Source organism: Osmerus eperlanus, chromosome 11, assembly GCF_963692335.1.
Source record: "Osmerus eperlanus chromosome 11, fOsmEpe2.1, whole genome shotgun sequence".
Taxonomy (NCBI): Eukaryota; Metazoa; Chordata; class Actinopteri; order Osmeriformes; family Osmeridae; genus Osmerus; species Osmerus eperlanus.
In genome coordinates, this window is record NC_085028.1 from 13,335,897 (window position 1) to 13,359,102 (window position 23,206).

At 45.9% G+C, this 23,206-nt stretch overlaps 1 protein-coding gene across 3 annotated transcripts in view; it reads right to left on the minus strand.

The window, feature by feature from the left end:
* robo1 (roundabout, axon guidance receptor, homolog 1 (Drosophila)) overlaps positions 1–23,206 on the minus strand; it is a 178,941-nt gene that overhangs the window by 107,259 nt on the left and 48,476 nt on the right. Inside the window, exon 3 of one of the 3 annotated variants that reach the window (XM_062472464.1) lies at positions 15,616–15,705. The exons of 1 other annotated variant lie outside the window; for it this stretch is intronic. In XM_062472464.1, coding sequence (XP_062328448.1) covers positions 15,616–15,705 — 90 coding nt within the window. Of the gene's footprint in view, positions 1–2,026; positions 3,022–15,615; positions 15,706–23,206 lie in introns of those variants that run through there. One more of the 3 variants, XM_062472466.1, reaches the window with a different exon arrangement.

Consider the following 23,206-nt stretch of genomic DNA (forward strand, 5'->3'; position numbering starts at 1 on the left):
TGTGAATCATTGAAACAATTTTACAGTAGGTGAGGTTAACAAAGAAATCTGAGTGACTGGACAGGAAATCTTATCATCAATGTTTACGGAACTGCTATTAACATGCTGTTTGAAAAGCTGGCAAAACTAATTTAGTTTAGCTTCAGCCTAATCCTGGGCAAATCCAGAGCATCTGCTGACTATTCCAGCTCTATCAGCGTGCTGTATGGTCCTTCTCACACGTTCCCCCTTCTCACGCCTGTCCCCAGATAACACAGACATCCCACAGCCATGGTCGGTAACTAGAGACCCTGGAGTCTGGAGGTCCCACTCTCCTCTGCCCTCAGCCAGACGGAGGGATTTCAACTCCAGTCCAAGACTCAGTCTCTGCTCCAATTCGACCCATCCCCAGTTCAATTACACCCATCCACTTACATCCAAGCCAGGCCCGGGCAAAGAGCTTCCAAGTCGCTGGCCTGCCCCATAACCCCTGGCCCTCTCTCCCTTCAGGCACTTGTTCAAGCACTACACTGCTTCCTCATCTAGCAGTCCCTACATTCAAACAAACATGCTCTATCTCTCTATCTCTCTCTCAGTCACAGCTCACTTAGCAGCACAGGAAACCAGGATGCAATTCAGGAAATCAATCAGGAAGTGAGACACACATTGGGCTCAGAGATGACAAAGCCCTGTACATACACACGCGTGCGCACACACACACACACACAGCCTGATACAGCACACACTCGTCTGCCTGGGGAGTTCGGTCAAAACGCGTACAAGGCTGGAGTAGCTACATTAGCCTGTTCAAGTGGAAGGTAGATAAATAAAAACTGAAAGGAACTGTTTATCTAATATCTTGATATGTTTTAGAATCTAAACTGTATTCATTTACATTACATTTACATTTAGTCATTTAGCAGACGCTCTTATCCAGAGCGACTTACAGTAAGTACAGGGAAATTCCCCTGAGGCAAGCAGGCTGAAGTGCCTTGCCCAAGGACACAACGTCAGTTGGCATGACCGGGAATCGAACTGGCAACCTTTGGATTACTAGCCCGATTCCCTCACCGCTCAGCCACCTGTCTCCAGTTTTTTATCCACATTATTGACATAAACACCATTCTATGATAGTAAAGTAAGAATATGTTTTAGATGTACAGAGACAACGAATGTATTTCAGACCATCTAAGGGTGTAAACCTTTAGTGCAAGTCAGATGTGACACTTCAGGTTTGTACTTGTAAACAATTACATATGACTTATAGATAATTACACAGGCAAAGATATACTGCAAAGTCATGAAGTAGTCCTGCCTATTGCACTGGGCAGACTTCTGTAGTAAACTGAGTTAGAAAGTGTGTGTGTTTAATGATCAATGACGATTAAATAAGGCAAACTTTTAAGATATACAATGCCACACAAAATCGAAATATTTGTTTAAGATCCTTCCCTTAGCTCACATTTCAGTATTGTACCGTCTCTACGATGTCTGAGGGATGGCAGCTATTTGCTACCTCGTAACAGTGAAACAAGTGACCTGGAAAAGGCCAGCCATCTTGACCCAGGCCTATATAGACACCTATATGATGAGTGTCTCACACACGCAAACATTGCTCCTTGCACTATACTGAAAGTAGTCACACGTTCCAGTGCTGGTTTAAGTTAGCATTGTCACATAAGTGTTGCTACTTTTTAAAATACCTGAATAGCACATTGTCGAATATATTGTAGGTCCATCGTGTTGGTAGTTCATCTCTTGTTTATGATGTTTAAACAACAGGTCTAAACTATACATGTCTGCACTAGTATGCTAAATGTTGCACACTTACAGTAATATAGGTCTATCAATCATAAATCTAGTTACATTATGCTGTAGTTAGAAATCTTAATTTGCCTTAAAACCAAAGGGTAACAATTAAAGTAATTTCTACCATCTGTAGATCAACGAAACGGGTACGCTTATGATGATGTTTGACTTTGAAAGGCTCTGAGTGATATTATTTCCCAAATCATAGATCTAGAGTGCTTTGAAAGATATGGCTTACCTGAGCACACATGGAGAAATCCAAATAATAACGCAATTCCAATTGATGTTGGAGACATTATTTGACGTCTCTTGAATGATTAAATGTCTCAAGTAATCCAAATTAGTTTTGAAATACTTTAACGATCCGCTCCTTCATAATCTTGATATGAAATGTCAAAAATAATTTCAAAATTTAGGGGAAAAAATCTAACGTGTTCTGCTGGCTCTATTTGTTTGGTAACACAATTCCTGCGTCTTCATAAGAGTGAAGCATGGCAATTCAGTAAAAAAACAAACAAAAAAACACGTACAAAATAATAAACACAAGAGAAAGGATTCAAATGCGATTTGGGGTTTTCTTTATAAGGACTCTATTCCAGCAGATAATCATCCCGACTCAGCCGCTCTTGGTTCAACTGGCAAGTGCGTGCTATTATCCAGTTTAAATTATCCAGTCCTCAGACAGATGGAATAAAAAGTATTGCCGTGAATAATCTATCAAGATGACAGAACAGTCCATGAGGATATGCGTTAAAAAGTTACACGTCCGTTTGTGTATTCAATTATTCCGTAGAAAGCATCTCACATTATTTCAGTCGGGTTTTGAATCTGTCACCAGAGACGGGAACTTCTGAAGTTTGCGCTCTCCACAGCGGCTAAAAGCTGGACACTTTGTATTCCACATCCATCGGTGATGATTCACGCCAACTTTTTCATCACTTTTCCGATTTAGATCAGTGGCAATTGAAATTGAGTCCTAGTGGTCTCGGGGTTATCCAAGTTTTACACCAACAGCTTATTTTGAGTATTTGAACCCCTGTATGCGCCGCGGACCCCTTCACCTCGGACAGGGGGGATTCGAATTCGCATTCACAGCATTTCATTCACTGGAGCTGAATGCCTCGTCAAATGGTATGTGCCATTCTCCCCCCTTCACGGACCGAACAATGGGGTTTTCCGAAGAAGAAATTAACCTCTTCCAGTCTGGATCCGAGCACAGCGGAGCTGTGAGCTGTCAAAGCTCTCCTGTCTGCTTTACAGAGGTGACGGGAAACAGCATGCTGAATAGCCCACACATTTCCGTTCACTATTTTGTTAAATCCTGCTAGATTAAGGATTCAGGCTATGTTGCTGAATGACATGTATTAATTCATTAATTCATTTGTTGGTCCGTTTTCTTTTTTGACAATGAGAGGTTTAGGCATATGACTTAAAACATATTTGTTTCCCCATTAAGAATAGGCAGTTGATTTTCACAAAAGCAGTACTGCTTTTGTGAAAATCAACTGCCTATTAATGATAGGCCTGATGTGAGATTTGCAACAAATAGACAAAGATAAGGCTTTTTTATTCATCAAATGGTCTCTCAGATTCGAGTCTGAATACTAAATAATTAATTTAGTGATAACGTTTTTTGTTGTTTTAAGATTTGCTTCTGGTTAGCCAAATGTTCTTTTACCTCAGGCGCTCAACTAGGGTAAAATAGTAAATGTAAATGTTAAAGGCGATTATCCGGAATAAATCCCCCCTAACAACGATATCAAAGATGTTAATCTAGCTACTTTAAAATATTATATATAGGCATTATAGTCTAAAATTAGCTAGAGAGAAGTTGTTATCACATTAGACACCTCAAATTAAATGAGGTCCCTTAATACATTCAATATACTGACTGTGTTTAAAATAATGTATTTAAATGTGTGTAGGCTATTTAACATGATTCTTTAACGTATATGAAGGCTATTAACAAACATTGACACCCTGTTAAACTGGATGTGTCAAGTAACAGAGTAACAAAAACAAATAATTGCTCTATTCAACACCTCTATATTCCAAATCCTAAATAGCGTAATAATTAATTAAAGTAATTTGGAAAGAAATCTGAATTTTACACTTCCGCACTAGGCCTACTCATGGGCATGTAAGGCAGAGGCTGCTGGCTCATGTGTCGTTTAACTGGAAACCTGAAAGACCATAAGTTACCAAACAGCGCCCTCTAGCGAGAGATTTATAGACCATTAGAGAAAACATCCATTCTGATCCGACAACCACATCGCAATTTTTACTGTTTCTAGAGTACTCTTTATCCTCACCATCCTCTATTTTCTCATTAAATCCCAATTTCCAAGGTCACATATGTAGTCTCTGATCTCCAGTGTGTATCTCCCTAATTGCCCTAGAAGTGCCACAGACTACTCTAGAAATTATTTTTTGGGGAAGTAACCAGTAGGAAAGAACAGACACACACAAGCCTGTTATAAACCCTGTCCCTGTTTAGACCTAGCAGCATGAATACCAAAGTATGTCTTTGTAGGGAGAATTCTCTAGTGGCAAGCAATTGTGTGCAAAACGGCTTTACACTGGTAAGTCAGAGGGATAATTTTGAACCCCTGTCCAGTTTGTTTGCATTTGAGGATAACTACAAAGAATAGTGTTTCAATCTTCTCATGAATTTCTCCCTCTGTCTATCTATTCAGTTATGTTTACCTATTCAGTTCTGTCCATATATCTAGTCTCTAAAGTTGAACAGTTTGTTCCATTTTCTGTATTCTCGCCCACGGTAGCACTTCCTTTTAGACATATTGTCTGACCTAGCAGGAAGCCACTCCCACACAGCACATGATCTCCCTCTCTCCCATCTCTCTATCCCTCGCGACCTTGAGCACCACAGAGCTCACAAACAGGAGAAACGACAAATTAGTCTTGGCTGTGATGGCAGAGTGCCTGGATAGCAAAGAGCTTTGAAAGGACGTGCAATCGCTTACATTTTCATAGAAGCTATCTTTTCTTTCTCCGTCTGTTTCTGTTGCGTCTATTGGTAATAATGTGTACTGTGTTTACAATGCTTTGCACATGGTTTGAAATAAATAACCCAGTCAGTCACTCAACTAACCTCCATCATTTACCTTTAAGAAACACTGAGATACATAAAAAAATAAATAAATAACAAATCTACAATCAGCCATAGGACGACCATGTCTGAGGATGCCACACTGTACTCACTGTGAAACATGTGGTTACATTTGTGTGCCCTGCTGTGAGAGAGCCTCAGAGTGGGGCGGCCCTGCTGTGTTCCTGGGGCTCCAGCCTGCAGACTCCTACACCAGGGGTGCTGGGGGCTGCGTAGCCCAGCGTGGCGAGGGGCCCCATGGGGACTCTTGTGCGGGACTGCCGGCATGATGAGCATGGACAAAACCATGACCAGCCGACACATAAGCTGCATAATGGCTACTCACACGTAGCTAGACCAGTCCAAACTGGATGGACACAGGCCAGAACTTTCTGAACAGAAACTCACTTTCCCCTGCCGATCCAAACCTGCTCTGGAAACGATCACGTCTCAAGCAACGTGTCTAGGACTAACTTGTTGGAGAATCCAAAATCCAGTAAATTCTGTTCACAACTCATTGCCTTCTCCTTTCAACACAAGTGTTGCTTCAGTCTAAGGTTCACTTGAAGCCTCATCTGGCATCTTCATCCACAGAAAAACAACTGTGAAGCTCAAGTGTTTTACAAAGACGAGCTCAAAGAATGTAAACGAGGCACCCAAAAAAGTTAAAGTTGCTCATCCCGGCAAGCATCCTTGAAACTGTCGTAGTGCTCAGTCCCCCCCCCCAGCAGTGCTCCTCTCTCACAGTGATTGTGTGCCCCCCCCCCCCCCTAGCCCCCCTCCAGGGCAGTGTATGATAGGTCCTTAATGAGAGGAACCACAGTGTATAATGTGCTCCCCCCCCTCCCTAGCTCTATGTGGCTGCCCTCAATGGACAAGCCTCCTTCTCTCATCTCCCGGCCTATTCTCTCTGATAATTCTCTTTTTAAATTCAAAGGGAGTTGGTGGACGTTTCTTGTGATGTGTGTCCATGTGTGTATGTGTCTGACAGTGTGTAACCTGTGTGTGTGAGATTATGTGTAGTGTGTGTGCATGCATGCGTATGAGTGAGTGTGCGTTGTAGGATGGGGAACCTTTCAGACTACATGCTGGGCTTCTCTTTCAGGTTCCAGAGGTGAGGGGGTGATACTGAGGAGCAACTCACATTCCCCTGCTCTGGCTAAGACTATTTAATGCCTTTCATTCTCATTGCACCATCTCACAAAACAAAGATGACATTAAAACAAAAACATTCCCTTCAAAAGAGATGTTGCCCCATTGAGAGTCGATAGGAGTATTCATCTTTTAATACTTTTTTCTCCTCCAATTGCCTGAAGAGCAGTGCATCTTGGGAGTTTATTCTCCAGCGACTGAAGGCGTGTGGTGACAGAAATTGTAAAGTAAATCTGAAAGCTGTCACAAGTTACCCACATTCACCTTGGGTTGAGCTTAGAAGTATTCTGTAAGATGTTTCACTTTCCTTATGTTTCCACATGCTATGGAAAAATGTGTTTCTAGGTTGAGAGCTTGGATGACTGCAAATTTCCTTCTTCTAAATTCGGATAAAACCGAGGTTCAAATTTTCGGTCATAAAAAATATAGAAATAATTTTTCCAATCTGACCTTAGACCTAGACGGCGTCAAAGTCTCTCAAAGCCAGCTAGTAAAAAATTTAGGAGTCACAATGGACCCAGACCTTTCGTTTGAGTACCATATTAAGCAAATTACTAGAACTGCATTTTTCCATCTACGTAATATTGCCAAAATACGAACATTTCTCTCAAAGGATGATGCCGAAAAACTAATACATGCATTTGTTACGTCCCGATTGGACTATTGCAATGTGTTGTTCTCTGGCCTCCCAATTACCCACCTAAAAAATTTACAGCGGGTGCAAAATGCTGCTGCTAGACTATTGACCAGAACAAGAAAGTTTGATCACATAACATCTACTCTTGTCTCTCTACACTGGCTCCCTATCCAAGCCAGAGCTGACTTCAAAGTTCTACTACTAACCTACAAATCTCTGCATGGATTGGCACCACTGTACCTCTCCGGTCTCCTTGCACCCTATTGCCCCGCAAGGACACTTAGATCTCAAGATGCCGGCTATCTGGTGGTTCCCAAAATTAAGAAAAAAACAGCTGGAGGTAGGGCGTTCTCATATAGAGCGCCTCTTCTCTGGAATAAACTACCCGTCTCAATTAGGGAGTCTGATACTGTTTCGACGTTTAAAATTAGGTTAAAAACGTTATTGTTTAGTCAATTCTACGACTGTTAAAGGTAAGTCTGTTACTAGTTGGAGGCAATGGGGGACGGGTTGTTTCCATCCTTATTCTTTAAGTATAACTTATTTTAGAGTTCTCTTCCCCTGGAACAGATTTCATGTTCCAAATGAGGGGGGCTGTCGCTGTCTTGGTGTGTGGGGTTGCATCAAATTCCCCTTTTTTGCTCTGTTAAATTGCTGCACCAGTCCACACTTGACCGGTGGGGATCTCATTCTATTATGACTGTAACTGTTAGCTGCTCCTGGCATTCTCTAATCCCTGCTCTCCTCTCTCTGTCCCCCCCCACACACATCCCTTGTGGTGTGGGGGGTTTGAGTTGTCAGCACCTGCCTGGTCGTCGGTCAGCCAACGCTGGACCTGGTCGCGAGTCTCCCGGTCCTGTCCTACATCTATAAAGTTGAATAATGGATTTTGGTGTTTTAAAAACCCATCGACACTGTATGACTATGTTTAGCCTGTGTTCTGCTCCTCTCTCCCACCAACCGTCTCTGGAGGAGGGGATCCCTCTCTGAATTGCTCCTCTCAAGGTTTCTTCCATTTTTTTTTTTTTTCTCCTGTTGAGAGTTTTTTGGGAGTTTTTCCTTGTCTTCCTTGAGGGTTTAGGTTGGTTGAGGGTCAGTTCTATGGGCATATGTGAAGCCCTCTGTGACATGCTTGCGTGTAAAAAGGGCTATACAAATAAATTTGATTTGATTTGATTTATGTTTGGATTCTTACCATCCCATCCTTTCTGTCCCTCACCTCTGCCTGCAAGCATTCAGAACATGTCCTTGCTGGAGGAATCATCCATAGCCACTGAGTCTCTAAGGTGTTTTGAAAAGATAAATGTGAAGAACTGTGTAAGCGCTGAAAAAGAAATGCATTCACTAGATCTCTTGTCCACTTGCCAAACAATAATAGAATGTCTGGAGGGTTTGTGTTCGTGTGTGTGTATTTATTTGGACTACTTCATTCTCCATCATTGTGTCAGAGGCTCTATCTAGGCTGAGGGCCTGAAGCCCTCTTGACCGCGACATTCTCTTTGAGGGAAAGGGGGCCGGCCCTCTCCTGGAGACCATCTCCTGTTTACGGACAAACTGGAATGTGAGCGGGGAGAAGAGGAGATCCGAATCAAACACACCGTCTGGCCGACAGCATCGATCGCAAGTCTCATTCTTCTCCTGAAGCAGAGATACAGTCTGAACTCTAAGCTACAGTCAGACAGGACCCAAACGTACCCCATTCCCTCCATTTCTTCACTTCCACCCCAAAGCCTTGAAATCTGTCTTTTTACTGCCTTCCTGTCAACAAAAACATGTGCATAAATGATGGGTCTGATGTAGTCTTGATGACATAGAAAACAGTCTGTCACACAGTGCTCTCGCGGAGAAAAGGACGCTCTGTGTTGTCTATTGTGGTCCTCTTGAGGCAGATAGAGATTCCATTGGCATGACAGATACAGTACTTCACATGGGTCTGTGGCGCATGCAGCCAGCTGGGGGATGAACAGACAATGCCGGTAACCTCAGACATGTATTTGTGCTCGGAGGGGGATGACCTGGAGTCCTGAGGAAGTCACAAATCATTGCGGTGTCACTGACAGTCCTCCAGCTGCACTGAAAGACTGCAAATCATCTCTGATTGGATGCTGAGGGAGTGGCGGAGTGCTGCTGAGGATGCAGCCAATCAGAGGAGGCTGACAATGCCCAAAGGATCTAGCTTTCTGATTAGATGGCAAATGAACACGGTACGTTTTACACATTAGCAAATTGCATTCGTGTTTGAACAAACCCCTAAAGAATTCTAACCCTGAATAGCTCAGCATGAACACTGTATCGTTCCCAAGACATAGGCACGTACGTTGATTTATTGGCTAATGTGCAAATCACAGAACCATGATGATACACAGTTTGTCTGACACACAGAGGAACTGCTAGCCTGACTAGGGGAACTATGCCTCAGGCCCAGGCAGACTAGACTGAGATAGTGAGGGAACTGCAGCACTATGGTACACTAGGGCAGGACAGGGCACTCCTGCAGGGATGTGAAGGTGAAGAACTAAGTGCAGTCCTGTCAACTCTCTGGAACATTCCAAGCAGAAAGCCTCACTGGAAGTCATGCCACTCTGCGTCTCTCGCTCCCTCCCGCTCTCCCTTTTTCCCTTTCGGCTTCTCAAACTCTTCCTCAAGCTCCTCCTCTGACTATCCTCCATGGATCCATGCTCCTTTCTGGTCTCTCTGCTGTGTCTGGGTCAGAGTCCTGGAATGTCTCTCCTAAACCGCCATCTGGGGTCCAGCCCCATCAGCCCCCCAACTACAGCCAGCCTCCACAAGTAAATGTCTAAATGAGCCAAAAAAGTGTTTTCAAAACTGGCCAAGGCCAAAAATGTCTCTTGTCAACATCCTATTGAGGAAAAGCCAATTTGTGAGAAAGAGAGAGAGAAAGAGACGGAGAGAGGAGAGAGAGAACTGTACAAAACGAAATGAAGGAAGGAAGATTCAACTCCCACAGAAAGGAAACCACAACAGCCCAGTGCAGACATTGTCCTCCACCCTGTCGCTCCTCTGTCCTTGCTTTCAGACTCGATGAAAGAGACAGGGACTCTTCAGAGCGAGAGGACGGCAGCAAGCTAAACAAATCTGTTTCTGTGTTTTTTTTATTTTATTTGGGGAGTGCCCCCATGCATGACGCCACCACGAGAACCAAGAAGGAAGAGCAGACAGGGGAGCCAGAGAAAAGAGGGAAAGAGGAACAGAAGAAGCTTCACAGGACTCCAGTGTGGGTAGGAGACACAATGCAGGATAGTCCGATAACAGGCTGTTGCTTTTCCGCCTGCCTGCGTAGCCTGAATCCCTCTGTCTTCTCACAGGGCCTCACATTAGCATCTGTTTGGATTCAGCAGCAACAAGCTCTGTGTAGGGTGATTAAAATAAGCCCGCTATCATGGACCTCCTTCCTGGCAGGAACAACAAAACACAGTCGGTCCTCAGTAAATTCCCAACTATGTCTTTCGCTGGAGCAAGTTGCTATAGCTGAAGAAAGTTCACATGAATCACCATGGAATACATCATGAATGGAATTGTGCAAAATACGGCAGTTGTGCTAAATGCTGCAAAGCACATGTTGGTATTGCAGAAAGAAGGTGTTTGACACAGCAGACTAATTCTGCACATCTCCTGTGAGACTTCACCCTACAGAATCTCGTGTGTGCCTCGCCATGCACGGCTGCTCCGGTATGAACAAGCTGACAAGATTCTAACACAATTAGTCGAAACAAAAGTGCCTCTGGTGACTCTCCCCAGGACCCATTGTCCTATCACAGCTTGTTGAAAGCCCCCTCCCCGCTCCTCCCCTTCTCCCCTCTCTCACCCTCTCTCATAGAAATGCATGGTGGCAGAAACGAGTTGCATTATGTTTTCATGCTTAATTGGCTTAATTGGTTTAGTGGCTGGAGAGGTTTAAATGAATGTGAGCTGGGCTCAGAGTAACTGAGCCAACGCATGTCTCCACCTCCATGGGGCCTCACCACAATAGGCCCCTCAGCCAATTAGACGACAGGAACCTGGTGGTGACAAGGCCCTAACCAATAGGAGAGCCCCATCGCAACAACACTCTACTGTTCTCAGGGTGAATGATCAATATTCATGAACTCACCAAGATACATTTGTTACCTCATCAAGTGAGGGGAATCATTTTGATTTGAGCACTTATAGCACTGCTTTGCTCTCCTAAAAAGTGATACACTGTTAGGCCTACACTGGTTTTGAGAAAAAAAATGACTGGTCCTCTGATGTATCAGAAAGTCAAATTTTCAGGTAGTAAAGAAACTTCATTCACTTCTACTGTCGGGCTGTTATCCACATTGTCCCCAAAATGTAAAGAAGATTTTGGGGGAAAAGTGATGTGTTAAATCAGCCACAAAGGAGCTGAGCTCCCCACCAGGAGATAAGACTTGAGGGAGTAACAAAACGTGGCCTTGTGCCAAGACAAGGGTGAGGGGGGTTATTACTATGCAGGGGGGGGGGGGGGGGGGGAGTTCATGAACGACAGTTCCAGGTGTGACCACTAGAGGGATATTATTGATATTCTGCCCTGGTTCATTATGATCAAAGCCATTGTGATTCAACACAACTCAAAATATCAACAGAGACTGTGGATTTTATTGGTTTCGCCATAAAATCAGAAGTCTTATTTTTTGGGGATACTTTTAGTTAACCTTTGCTCATTCAAGAGATTCCTGTTCATACGTGTAGTTTTGATAAGAATTTGTATTATTTCCAAGCCACCATAATGAAACGGAATCAAACTGCCACAAGATATAAAATGTGTTTTTCCTGGAAAGTCGTCCAACTGCACACTTATAATATAATTCTGCTGTTGTGGGGAGTCTGAGGGCTTGAGGCTGTGTTACAGAATGACACATCTCTGCAGTGTCGGAGCAGAGAAGGAAACACAAAGACGAAGCTCCATGCTAAAAGCATTTCCCCGTTGTCTAATAAAAAGCCCCTTCTCTCTTTTACCACACCCCTCTCTCTTCTCTCATCACTCTCTCTCCACTCTCTTCTCTCCTATCTCTTATTTCATTTCTTTCTCTTCTGTGTTCTCTCTCTTCTCTCATCACTCTCTCTCCACTCTCTTCTCTCCTATCTCTTCTTTCATTTCTTTCTCTTCTGTGTTCTCTCTCTTCTCTCTCTCCTTTTTCTTTTTTCTTTTATCTCCTCTCGCTTCATGGAGCGATCAGCTGGCCAAACAAACGGCTGCTGTGATGAATGTAATAAATATGATCAATGGGACATGCCGTGGTGCTGACCTCCCAACGTGTGTCAGGGTCCAGAGAGCAGGTGCTGCTCGGATTTACTGCCCCCATCTCGTTCTCCAGCCTAGCACAGAGACCCCCCTCGCCCTGTCCTTATAACCGCACCCCCCCCCCCCCCACACACACACACACACACACACACACACACTCTCCCACCCCATGAAAAACAGTCACACACAGACACCTCAACTCCATAAACAACACAATCACACACAGTGACCCCCCTTTCTGACAACACACAGACACCCCGCCACCGTAACACAGTCACACCCAAAGACACAGAGCTAATATGAGCTCAGCATTTCCTGATGCAACGGCGTGACAAATTGAACTATTCAGTCTGATGGTTGTCTCTCTCCTATGTCCTGATGAAACAAGGCAACCAGGTAGAGCCACATGATCTGGGAGCTCATTAAACAAGCTAATGAACCAAGGTGAAGCTATAGCAGAGACAGCAGACAGACTAATACTCTGCCTGAGACCTTGGGTGAGTTACAAATACAAGGGAGCCTCACAGTTCAGCTATGCACCTCGTGGTTGAATATGCATACTGAGAGAAGGAACACTAAACACACATGTAGACTGTCATTCAAACCCCAACAATCACCCCCCCCCCCCCCGCCCCCCGAAAATTGTGTGAGGAGATAACGTGAAGCTAAATGTGAAGCTATCGAAAGAGGCATCTATGGCAGCAACATCGCTAATTCAATCAGAATTGGCCGTACGACACTGAGAACAGAAGGGCCGGGGAGAGAAGACAAAGAAGGCCTTCTCATCACGAGATGACTCTGCTTAATATGACACGCTTCTCCCTTCCATTTGAATAATCAGAAATGTGCACGTCTGACGGTCGTGGAGGCACCATATGGACAGACAGGCCCGGTACAAAGGGAGGCATTAAACCGCCCCTGCTCTCCCCACACAGCCAACTAAGAATATGGCCAATTTACATCAGCGGCGGAAAAATGCTGTGATTACCCTTCGAGGTGTCTCTGCATAGATATATACAGGGTGAGGTCAGAGGGATTAGCAGAGACTTAGTGTTTAACGGGATCACATCCATGTTCCATCGATGTTAACCATAACAATGGCGATGAAACCATCTAATCCTGCCGTAAACGTGCAAGTGAATAATGAATCTCTCTGTGTATAACCCCCTGATACTCCTCACCCAAATCCTTCCCCTACTCCAGCCCCTCTTGACAGCACTGCTGTGACCCGGTCTACAGAGGAAGGGCTAATAGACCTATTTCCTGGGACAGCGGTAAGCTAAGCTAAGGGGATCACAGAGATGAAAAGAGATTGGACAAGGGGCAGGGTAAACCTCCGGGGCCCGCACAGAGGCTGAGGGCCGGCCCCTGTGTAGGACTGAGGAGCCGTGCTACAACTCATTACATCTCAAGTGGAATCACTGCTTCAGGCTCGGCCACGACTCGGCCGCTCTTGGGGGAACTGAGTGCTTTGTAGCTGAGGAGGGAGAGAAAGAGAGGGAATGTAAGAGAGAGAGAGCGACAGAGAGAGAGAGAGAGAGAGAGAGAGAGAGAGAGAGAGAGAGAGAGAGAGAGAGAGAGAGAGAGAGAGAGAGAGAGAGAGACAGACAGACAGACAGACAGACAGACAGACAGACAGAGAAAAAGAGAGGTAGACAGAGAAAAAGAGAGGTAGAGAGAAAGAGAGAGAGAGAGAGAGAGAGAGAGAGAGAGAGAGAGAGAGAGAGAGAGAGAGAGAGAGAGAGAGAGGTAGAGAGACTGCTCCCCCACAGGACTCCCCTGTTCCCAGCATGGTGAGCGCTTGGGCACTTACGCTGATGAGCATGGCTTCCCCTCTGCGGAGACATTCAGACACACCAGCGGTACCCTGGGTAATGCATGTAGGGGTGACACGAGCAGATTGGTTTGCAGGATGGGGACTCAAGGCCACAGCGGGGTCCTGTAATGAGAGCTCAGGACAGATAGAGAATAGAGCTCTCCATCTTCTCCCACGCTAAAGCTGTCAGCGCCATGTCGCCCAGCGCACAATGCTCTGCTTCCACATCAATAAGAGAGAAACTGACTCTCCAGCATGGGAGATGAATATAGACTGGCCTGCCTGCAACCCCAGCTCCTGAGAGCCCTCCACCCCACAAGGACACAGCACAATAAACTTAACGCCTACTGATGGAACTCTCCAACAGGATTGTGACAATTGAGGATATAACGCAGTACAATACTTTACATCTGCTCTCCATCTGTTTATCAGTCCAACTGTAATAGCCAGCCTGGTATGCTGTCTCTGTCAGACCCTCAGGGCTCCTGCCTTCATGCTAGGTCACGCATCAGTGCTGTGAACGACCTGCGCTCAGGGACACCCGCCTCAACAAGGCAATGGCATATCTCTACTTCTGTTCTGCCCCACAGCCAATCATGAGCGGCAGCCTGGCAGCCTGGCGACTATCAGGTCCCTCACTTTCCCCCACATCTTTATTAACATAAACGGACAAATAGAGAGGTGGCAGATGGAGGCTGCTGTGCGTGGCTCTGTGATGTGTGATAGTCATGGTAGCTGTCTAAAGTCACGCTCAGCCTCACCCACGGAGCTGGCTCCTGCTGCCTGGTGAAATGCATGCTGGGATTGCCTGGTGAAGTGCATGCTGGGACAGCCTAGGGAGGAGCAGCCTGATCAGGCAGCAGGGATGAAGGTGCAGCTATGTGTTGTGTATTTACAGTAGTTATGGCACTAACATAAACCCATATTCAGCTCTCTATCCACCTCGGTCACACATAAACAATACATATATGCAGTTACTGTAGAAATGTAGGCACAGGAACATTTCATCTGCAATAAGCCTTAACTATTCCTGCAGTCTCTCTATTTTCGGTGGTCCTACACTTTGGTTTTCGGGACATTTCTGAGATCTGCGCCACACACAGTGATGTACCCTGCTAATGACTCTAGCAGTTCATTTAGACTTCCTGTTTCTGCTGGGGACTTCCTGGAGCTGAGAGAACCTGTGTGCGGCCCAGTAAATCACCCAGGGAGACGGGGATACGTGCTGGGGCAACATGGTGGACACAACTTCCCCTCGCACCAGGAGGACTGCCAGAGAAATAACCAAATACACGCCTCATCTGTAATCCACTCCAGACAGAATTGTGTGTGTGTGTGTGTGCGGCTCCCAGAGGTTATGGTCCCATTTCCTGGTTCCCATCTCCCCACAGAGCTCTGTAGTCACTAGAGACACATAGCACAATGAGACTCACTCTCCCACAATTCTCTTCTTTCTACATTCACCACGGGTTAACAATGACCCACTTCTTTAATTACATTTCCATCAAAGAACTCCTACTGGAGTTTCTGCTGTTTGAATTTCCCCAGAGTCTACAGTAGTCTAGCCTCTCTTTAATAACAGTATAGGGGCAACGTTTTAGGTGCACCATGTGAACCTACAGTATTATCATTCTGACACTATCCCACTCCATTGATTACATGGATATTAATGTACTTCCATGGTCAATGCATCAATCAATACTGGTATTAATAACACAGAAACAAATCCATATCTAATATCCTTAAATGAGACAAAGTTTCATAATCGCATGGTTCCATAATCGCATGGGGAGGTACAACACAGATGGATGGGTGATGGATGGAGCAGGTACAAGCAGCGACGTTGGTACCTGTGTAGCCCAAGGAGTTGTCGTCTTCGTGCTGGCTGGTGGGGGCTGGCGTTACCCCCTGGCTGACCCCTTCCTGAGTGGCCCCCGTCTCTGTCAACAATAACACCACAGGCACTGAGTCCAGGGGTATCCTCTCCCCGCTAGCCTCCTGCCCTTGGCCCCCCTGGTACAGGCAGAGGCTGCACACACACAGCAGAGCCAGACTCAAAGGGCACATGCTCCTCCTGTGCCCTCCGAGAGAGGTGCAACCCACCCACATCCCTCTAAAATCCAATATCCAGTGGCTGTAAATAATCCAAGAAGACTGCCTGGTCTCCTGGTTCTCTGGTCTCCTGGGTCTGGATCAGGGCACCGCTCAGTGTGCGGATGCTGTGTGCGATGCAGTGTGTGAGTGGTGCGGTGTGTGTGTGTGGCAGGATGAGATGCTGCCTGCAGACAGAGTAAGACTGATGGCTGGTACTAAGCTGTGCTCAGTGGGAGTGGGTTCCCATACTGCGCTGTTTTGGTGGTCGTGCTGTGAGTGTGCATGTGTGCAAGTAGCCGTGATGTGTGTGTGTGGGGGTGTGTGTGTGTGTGTGTGTGTGTTGGGGGTGCTCCCTCTACCCTATCAGGAGCCATGACTGGCTTGCCATATGGGCAAAACTGAGCAGGGAGGGTCTGGACACTCCTCCCCTAACTGAGTGCCCCATCCTACACACACACACACACACACACATGCACACGCACACACTCACACACACACACACACACAAACACACACTAACTGATGGAGACACTTCCAAGTCATTCCTAATCCGTTCTCTTTGATTGTGATCCTACCACCATTGTGACTGTCTGAGAGGGCTGAGTGACAGGTCGGGTCTGGGTGACAGGAGGTGTGAGGGGTGGGACTGAGGGAGGGTGGAGGGGGGGCAAGAGGGCCAAGACGTATGGCTAATGGGGGCTCCGGGGGCCCCAACTGTGCCCTCATGATGGCTATGTGAGGGATAAATCAGCAGAGCCATGCCCACTCTCATTGTTACCCAGTGACAGGGGGTTAATGCAGGCCGGAGGGACCAGAGGAGGCTGTGGGGAGGAAGATCCTGGCTCCACAGCTGACTGAAAGGCAGTCTGTCTGAAGTGCCTTCTCTCCTCAACGGGGTCTGCCGTCCGGGAGGATAAATAGCAGACGTGCTGACAGAATAGTTCATCAGAGAGTACTTCAGACTAGCCGAGTGTGGAAGAGTGTGACCCCTCATTCACTCAAGCCCCACCCACCTATAGAGACATGACAGACCCTTTGCATCGTCTAAAGAACACAGCCAACACACGAAAACATCATATCCGCTTAGTCCGAATGGTGACATTCAACATTAGAGTTTGATGAATGTGGCTCCACATGAATGTTCTGTTTGTGCCCCCCTGTGATGCCTGTGGTGTTGTAATTACAGCAGGGCTGTGGCAGAGGAAGGAGCTTGTGCTGTGCTCATCACACTCCCATGCACAGTGTCTCTCACTGTTTACCTAAACAAGTCTGATCGACAGCACCACAGGAGACAGGGGAACACAATATGAAATATGAACACAGACACAAATTCTACACAGGGCATGCATGTATGGAATCCACATAAATGGAGTCATGATGTACACACAAAGCCAACATCCAACACAGCGGCCAGTCTGTCTGTCTGACTTGACAAATACGAGCATATTATCATTTAAGTACATGATGTACTATTCTGATGGTTGAGCATTGACACCTGAGCTTTCCATTTTTAAGATTGTTTGCCATGGTTATGATGCTCAACAGCTCAATCAGTTTGTTTCCACACAGGCCATGTCACCCCTTCACAGATCCATGAGACGGGTGTAGCTCAGGGGTAGAGAGTTTGACTATAGACCAAGAGGTTGCACATTCAAATCAAATCCGATTCAAAACCTTTTGAGTGTTGCTTTGGATAAACGTGTCTGCTAAATAATACATTATCATACACATTATCACATTATCATCCTCCAGCTTTTGATTTTCCAGTTACTCCCTCCCGGTCCTCCTGTCTTTCTGTTCTGCATCTTTAATTCTGTCCTGGGCCTGCTCTGTCTCACTGGGATGAGCCAATTAAAGGGCAGTTCAGACTCCATTAACAGGTGGTGGACCCAGCTGCCCCTGGGGCACCAGGACAGAGAGACAGGGCCGTGACACAACCCCCCAGAGCCCCCTCCCCCTCCTCCACAACTCCAAGAGCCCCAGTCCTGCCTCTCAACCCAGCTACCCTGTTGGCTCATTACTGAGGTCCATGTGTGCATGCCCGATGGCTCCAGTGTGAATACAAAGATACCACCCCCCACGCCCTCCATCCTGCCCCTGCCAAACCTCCCGGCAGCCCTCCCTCCAGCCCTCCTCGCCCCAGTCTAACACCAAAAGGGCACAACATGTTTTCTGGGTCATTCTCCACCCTGATTGGACAAATCCATGGGGTACTGGCATCAACCAAGGGCCGAGGACCCACCCAGCCAGTGTTGCTACTGTGCTGTCAGAGGAGGTCATCTGTAACACACCAAGTCATTACCCCCCGCGAGGCTACGACAGCACGAGCTATATGTGACAAGGCAGTAAACCCGATGTCTTGTTTAATGCCTGCATGGCTCTGCATGCTTAGTTTGAAAAACACAAGCAGCAGTTAATGGATGTTCAGGAGCTGGGGAGAGAATCTCTCTGCTCTGTCGTTGTTATCTGGTCACGTATTGGCAGCAGTGCTTTGACCCTGGCATGATGAATGGTCTGAAGATGAGGAGTGTTTGTAGGTGAGTGTGTGTATGCGTGTGTGTGTGTGCGTGTATGTGTGTGTGCGTGGGGGGGGGGGGGGTGTGGGGGGGTGTCTGAGTCAAAGGCTTGTTATACAGGACTGGTGCCTGATGCTTGATGAGTTACAGTACTCCCAAACAAACTGATGGGAAGGTCTTGCTGTGATAAAGCCCTAAGCTATTTTAATTTAATGGTAACAAATAATTTTGTGTTTGCTGCAGAGTAAAGGAGAGAAGATATTGAAATAACTTGCTGCTGGTAGTGGAAATGTCAAAAAACATTTAACTTTCTTTTATTTTAATTTTACCTTTGGCTTTGTTGCACTTGATAGGACCAATAGGACATATTCCACTCCCAGTGAAACTGTATTTAGACTTTTCACTGAAAACAGACAATGGGAGAAGGAAAGTGGGAGATGTTTTTTGTGTGCAGAAGACGGACAGTTTTTTTGCTTCACTTCGGTCTCTCTCTCTTTATCTCTCTCTCCCTCTGTGTGCACTTTCTCGCTCATTTCCATGTGGATGGCTCTGTCTGTGTTTTTACTCTAGGCCATGCATCTCTAATAGGGTTTTAATCAAGCCTGAAGATTGGAAACACGCACAAAGAGAACACATTGCTGGAGGGGAGGAGAGAGAAAATGTCTGTCTGGGTTGAGGGGTGTGTGTGTGTTTGTGTGTGTGGGGGCGGGGGGTGTGTGCAAGCTGAGGCAAAGCTGTCTCTACCGCTAGGACATTTCAGTCTATTGAAATAGAAGAAAGTTTAGAAGAAAGGACTGTCTTTTAATTCCAAAGTGTCGAAAATCGCACATGCTGAACTTTAGTGTTGCCTTCAAAGTAACCAAACCCCTCCTGGGCCATTGAACCCCCCAGTCCTGACAGCGAGAAGGTATGAGTGAGAGGGCTGTGACTGGACCCGACAATAACTCACAGGGGTGGAAGTGGGGGGGGTTCAGGCTGCCCACAGCTCCACAGCCCTGGCATGGACAATGAGGAGCCCTGAGACAAGGGTCAGAGTGGTCCTTCATCTACTGTAGACCCTGTCACTGTACCCCCCTGAGGGGAGAGCCCCCCTATCCTCTTTAACCCTGCCACACCCCTCTCTCTTCATCTATCAGGCTTTGAAAGGAAGATTATGCATATGAGAGCGTCTCAAACCCTCCTCTGAGTCTCACAGCGTGCACGCCACAATACTAACGATCACAACGAGGCCACCGCATGCTTCTGTGGACAGGTCTTTTTGTGGATGTTTGTGTGTGAATGTGTGTGTGTGTGTGTGTGCGTGCGTGAGCTATGCAGGTGCTGAGTGAAATTATTGCAGTGCAGCCTAGTTCACTGCTGAGAGACGTTGAATGTGTACACTCCCCGCTGGGTGAGCACTCAAGTTCCTCTTTTTCCTCTCCTCTCCAGAACAGCTGCCCTGGCCCCTGATTGTACCTCCACTCACACAGAAAAACACAAACACTTTCTGACACAAATGCAATTGAACTAGGTGGAATGACACAGTAGGGTGGGTAACTCAGATCTACCCAAGGACTCTGAAATTAGGCCTGGCAAAACAGTTTTCTAGCTGCTGTTTTGCTATTAAAAAAATATACAATAATAAAATTTAAGAACCCAATTGAAGTGTAAAGGAAAACATTCCAGAAAAGTTTGCTTCAAAAGTTTCTATTACAAAATAATCGTCTGTGCAGACTATGTAGACACTGCTGTGTTCAGTGACCCAGTTTGAAATCGTTATAAAGTTATTCAGAAAGTCTAACATTAACTTTAGGGCTGCATGAACACACATTCCTCAGACACCTTCCTGACAGAATGCAATAGTTTGGTTTCCGAGCTCTGATAAACATGTCAGATTCTGTCCTCCAAGTTGGAGCAGAGATTGGCTTCCCACCTCCTCTCACATGATTTGATCATTGTGGTTTAATCAAAAGTACAAATTCAGAAGGAAGAATAATATGTCATCTCATGCTGACAGGATCACCCAGAGCGCTGACGGTAACCGCAGCAATACAAACACCAAGCAGAAACTGCTCCAGAATAAATAAAGCTGATTGGCTTTAGGGGTAGCTAACATTTGACAACTCTTGACTGACTTGATATGCAATAACTCACTCACTCACTGAGGCAGCAGAGCCCAACAGGTGTTACCACCGTAGCGTTTCAGAGAAACGAATATGAACTTGTACAGATGATTTGTTACAGTATATGCAACAAAGCTTATCCCATATATATTATGGGATAAGATTTTTAGGATATTTCACCTTCAGACAGCAGCAGGACTGAAGTAATGCTCCAAGCCTACTTGAGTTTTCTGTATTTGTGCTGTAAAACAACAATGTTGTCATGGGAGACAGGTGCGTGTGAGGAGTCTGAACTTGTTGTGACATCATGAGAAGCTGACGCAAGGCCTTCACTCAGAGCTGCCAGAACATTCAGAGGTCCATCTCAGTGACACCACCTGGCATGTGCTACTGCAGCAACATGTGATGAGGGTGGGAATTGTGTGTGTGTGTGTGTGTGTGTGGGGGGGGGGGGGGGGGGGGGGTTGAGGGAGATACCAATGGAGAATACCTTCTCAGTACAAAGAAATTGGTTCTGTCAGGGTTGTGGCACTTCAAGTGGTGTCAGCAAATACAGCAGGCTCCAAATATGGAAGCAAATCAGTGACATAATGTTTTGAATTTTAAAAGGCATTGAATACTTATTATTGAAATTTAAACACCACCGAATTTGTTGGATATTATGAATATTATGCCACTTATTTGCCTCCATAGTTATGACAACTCTAATAAAAAGCTTTTAGCAGCTCTGCTGCATAGCATTGTTTCTATGTTTTAAAGTGACAGACAGGAAGATTCTGTAGCACCCAGACACACCTTTGCGGCGAGTGAAAATAGTTTCTAACTGTAGCGTGCTTGTATACAACCCCCATGCACAGGCCAGTATCCTGTCACCACTCCTCACCTCTCCATGCCTTGAAGCGGCTGCTGTCATTAGCTCTGTGTCACCGCCGCAATAGAGGGGAATTCTGCAACTTTTAATTATGGAGGCAGAGAGCAGCCTGTGATGAATCACCTCGTCACCCTTTGATCTGATGACACCCAACACCAAGTTCAGCCTAGACTCTTCGTTCAGCTCCATCCCTTCACAGACAATCTGTGTTATGGCCCAAACAAATGACTTAATAACCATGGGTGTGTTTGTATGCTAAGTGACTGAGCAGATGTGTAATTATCACCTATCTGCATTGTGAGGTTTACTGACCTTTGAGTTTTTCCACATTAGTCATAGTTCGTGTTGAGAGGCCAAACAGAGGAACGTTTATTTCTGTTCCAAAGAATCTTTGTGTCTTTACTGAACCTTGGTCATTCCATGAGCTCTATCCAGCAATTATGTCAAATGAGATTCCCATACAGTATGTCACTTCACATTCTTAAACGCTGCGCTATTCTGAGACGTGTGATCCCATTTGTGACCACAAACACTCCTTCCCAGACTGCTGCCACACGGAGGGTTAGGCCTCAGAACTTTTACTGTCTCTCAGTCTTGACCAGAATACCACAGATTTCATGACAGTGTCAGAACTTGTATTTCTAAACAATCTTGGCAACATGAAAAGAGACAAAGAAGTTTAAACCAAATGCCTCTGTAGACACAATACTGATTGGTCTGTTATGAAACATCAAATATACTGGAGCCGAACTGTAGCCTTAAGTCCTGTCAAGCTAAACCCAATCTCTCAAATTGGATTCAAATCCACAAGCATGTAATTGGAAAGAACCTGTCCCTCCTAGTTTTGAGATAAATCGCTCAGTGGTTAGGCGGTTTGCACGCAAAAATTGTATAAATGCTTCAAGGTAATTACATTGTTCATTTTTTTGCCACTGAACGCTACCGCCGCTGTTCAATCAACATGGCATCTGAACACCAGCAAGTGGAACCAATAGCATCCGTTATCACCTCTCCCCTGCCTCATCCTCACCTCACACAGATCTGTGATTAGCGACCAGGAACATGGGTATGCAAATGCCCCGAAAACCGTAGACAAAACTGTCTCAGTCCCAACCAGAGTATATACAGATATGCTCTCAGTCCGTCCTGTGCTGATGCCTGATTAGAGGAGATGTAAATGAGGTGTGTGGAACAGAGAGGAAAGCAGCAGGCATCCAGTCCTCAGCTCTCTCCTGAGGAGACATCTAATGATCTGCACTTGACACAAAGACAATCAATACCGAGGCTTACTCAACCAGAGGCTGTGCCAAGCCTTGGTAGGCGTGGCGACAGGTCCACAGATGTGCAGACCATCAGGGGGACCGACAGAGGGGCCGTAAACACGCAGCATCTGCATTCTGACATGATAAGCCTTGTTCTCTGACTGCAGGTAACATGGGTTCTCTGTTCAGAGAGGAGGCGAGGCCTTAGTCATCCTTCAGCCCCCCAGGATTGGCTCTGATTTCCCCAAAGAGGCATGAGAGAGAGAGAGAGAGAGAGAGAGAGAGAGAGAGAGAGAGAGAGAGAGAGAGAGAGAGAGAGAGAGAGAGAGAGAGAGAGAGAGAGAGAGAACCCTTTTTAGCTCAGCACTTTCAAAGGCTTGGGTTCTTGATCTACAATATAGCTTCATGTCAGGCTTCCAGGAGTCAGGGATCAGTGTTTCAGGGCTCGACTACCACACCAGAGAAGAATGTAACATGAGCCTTTGTGACCCACTACAAGGGGATGTCATCCTTCTAAAGAGTCCTCTTATGGATCTCACCCGAGGACTTTGTCCTCATCATTATCACAATGACCTGCCTTGAGGGCTGCACAACCT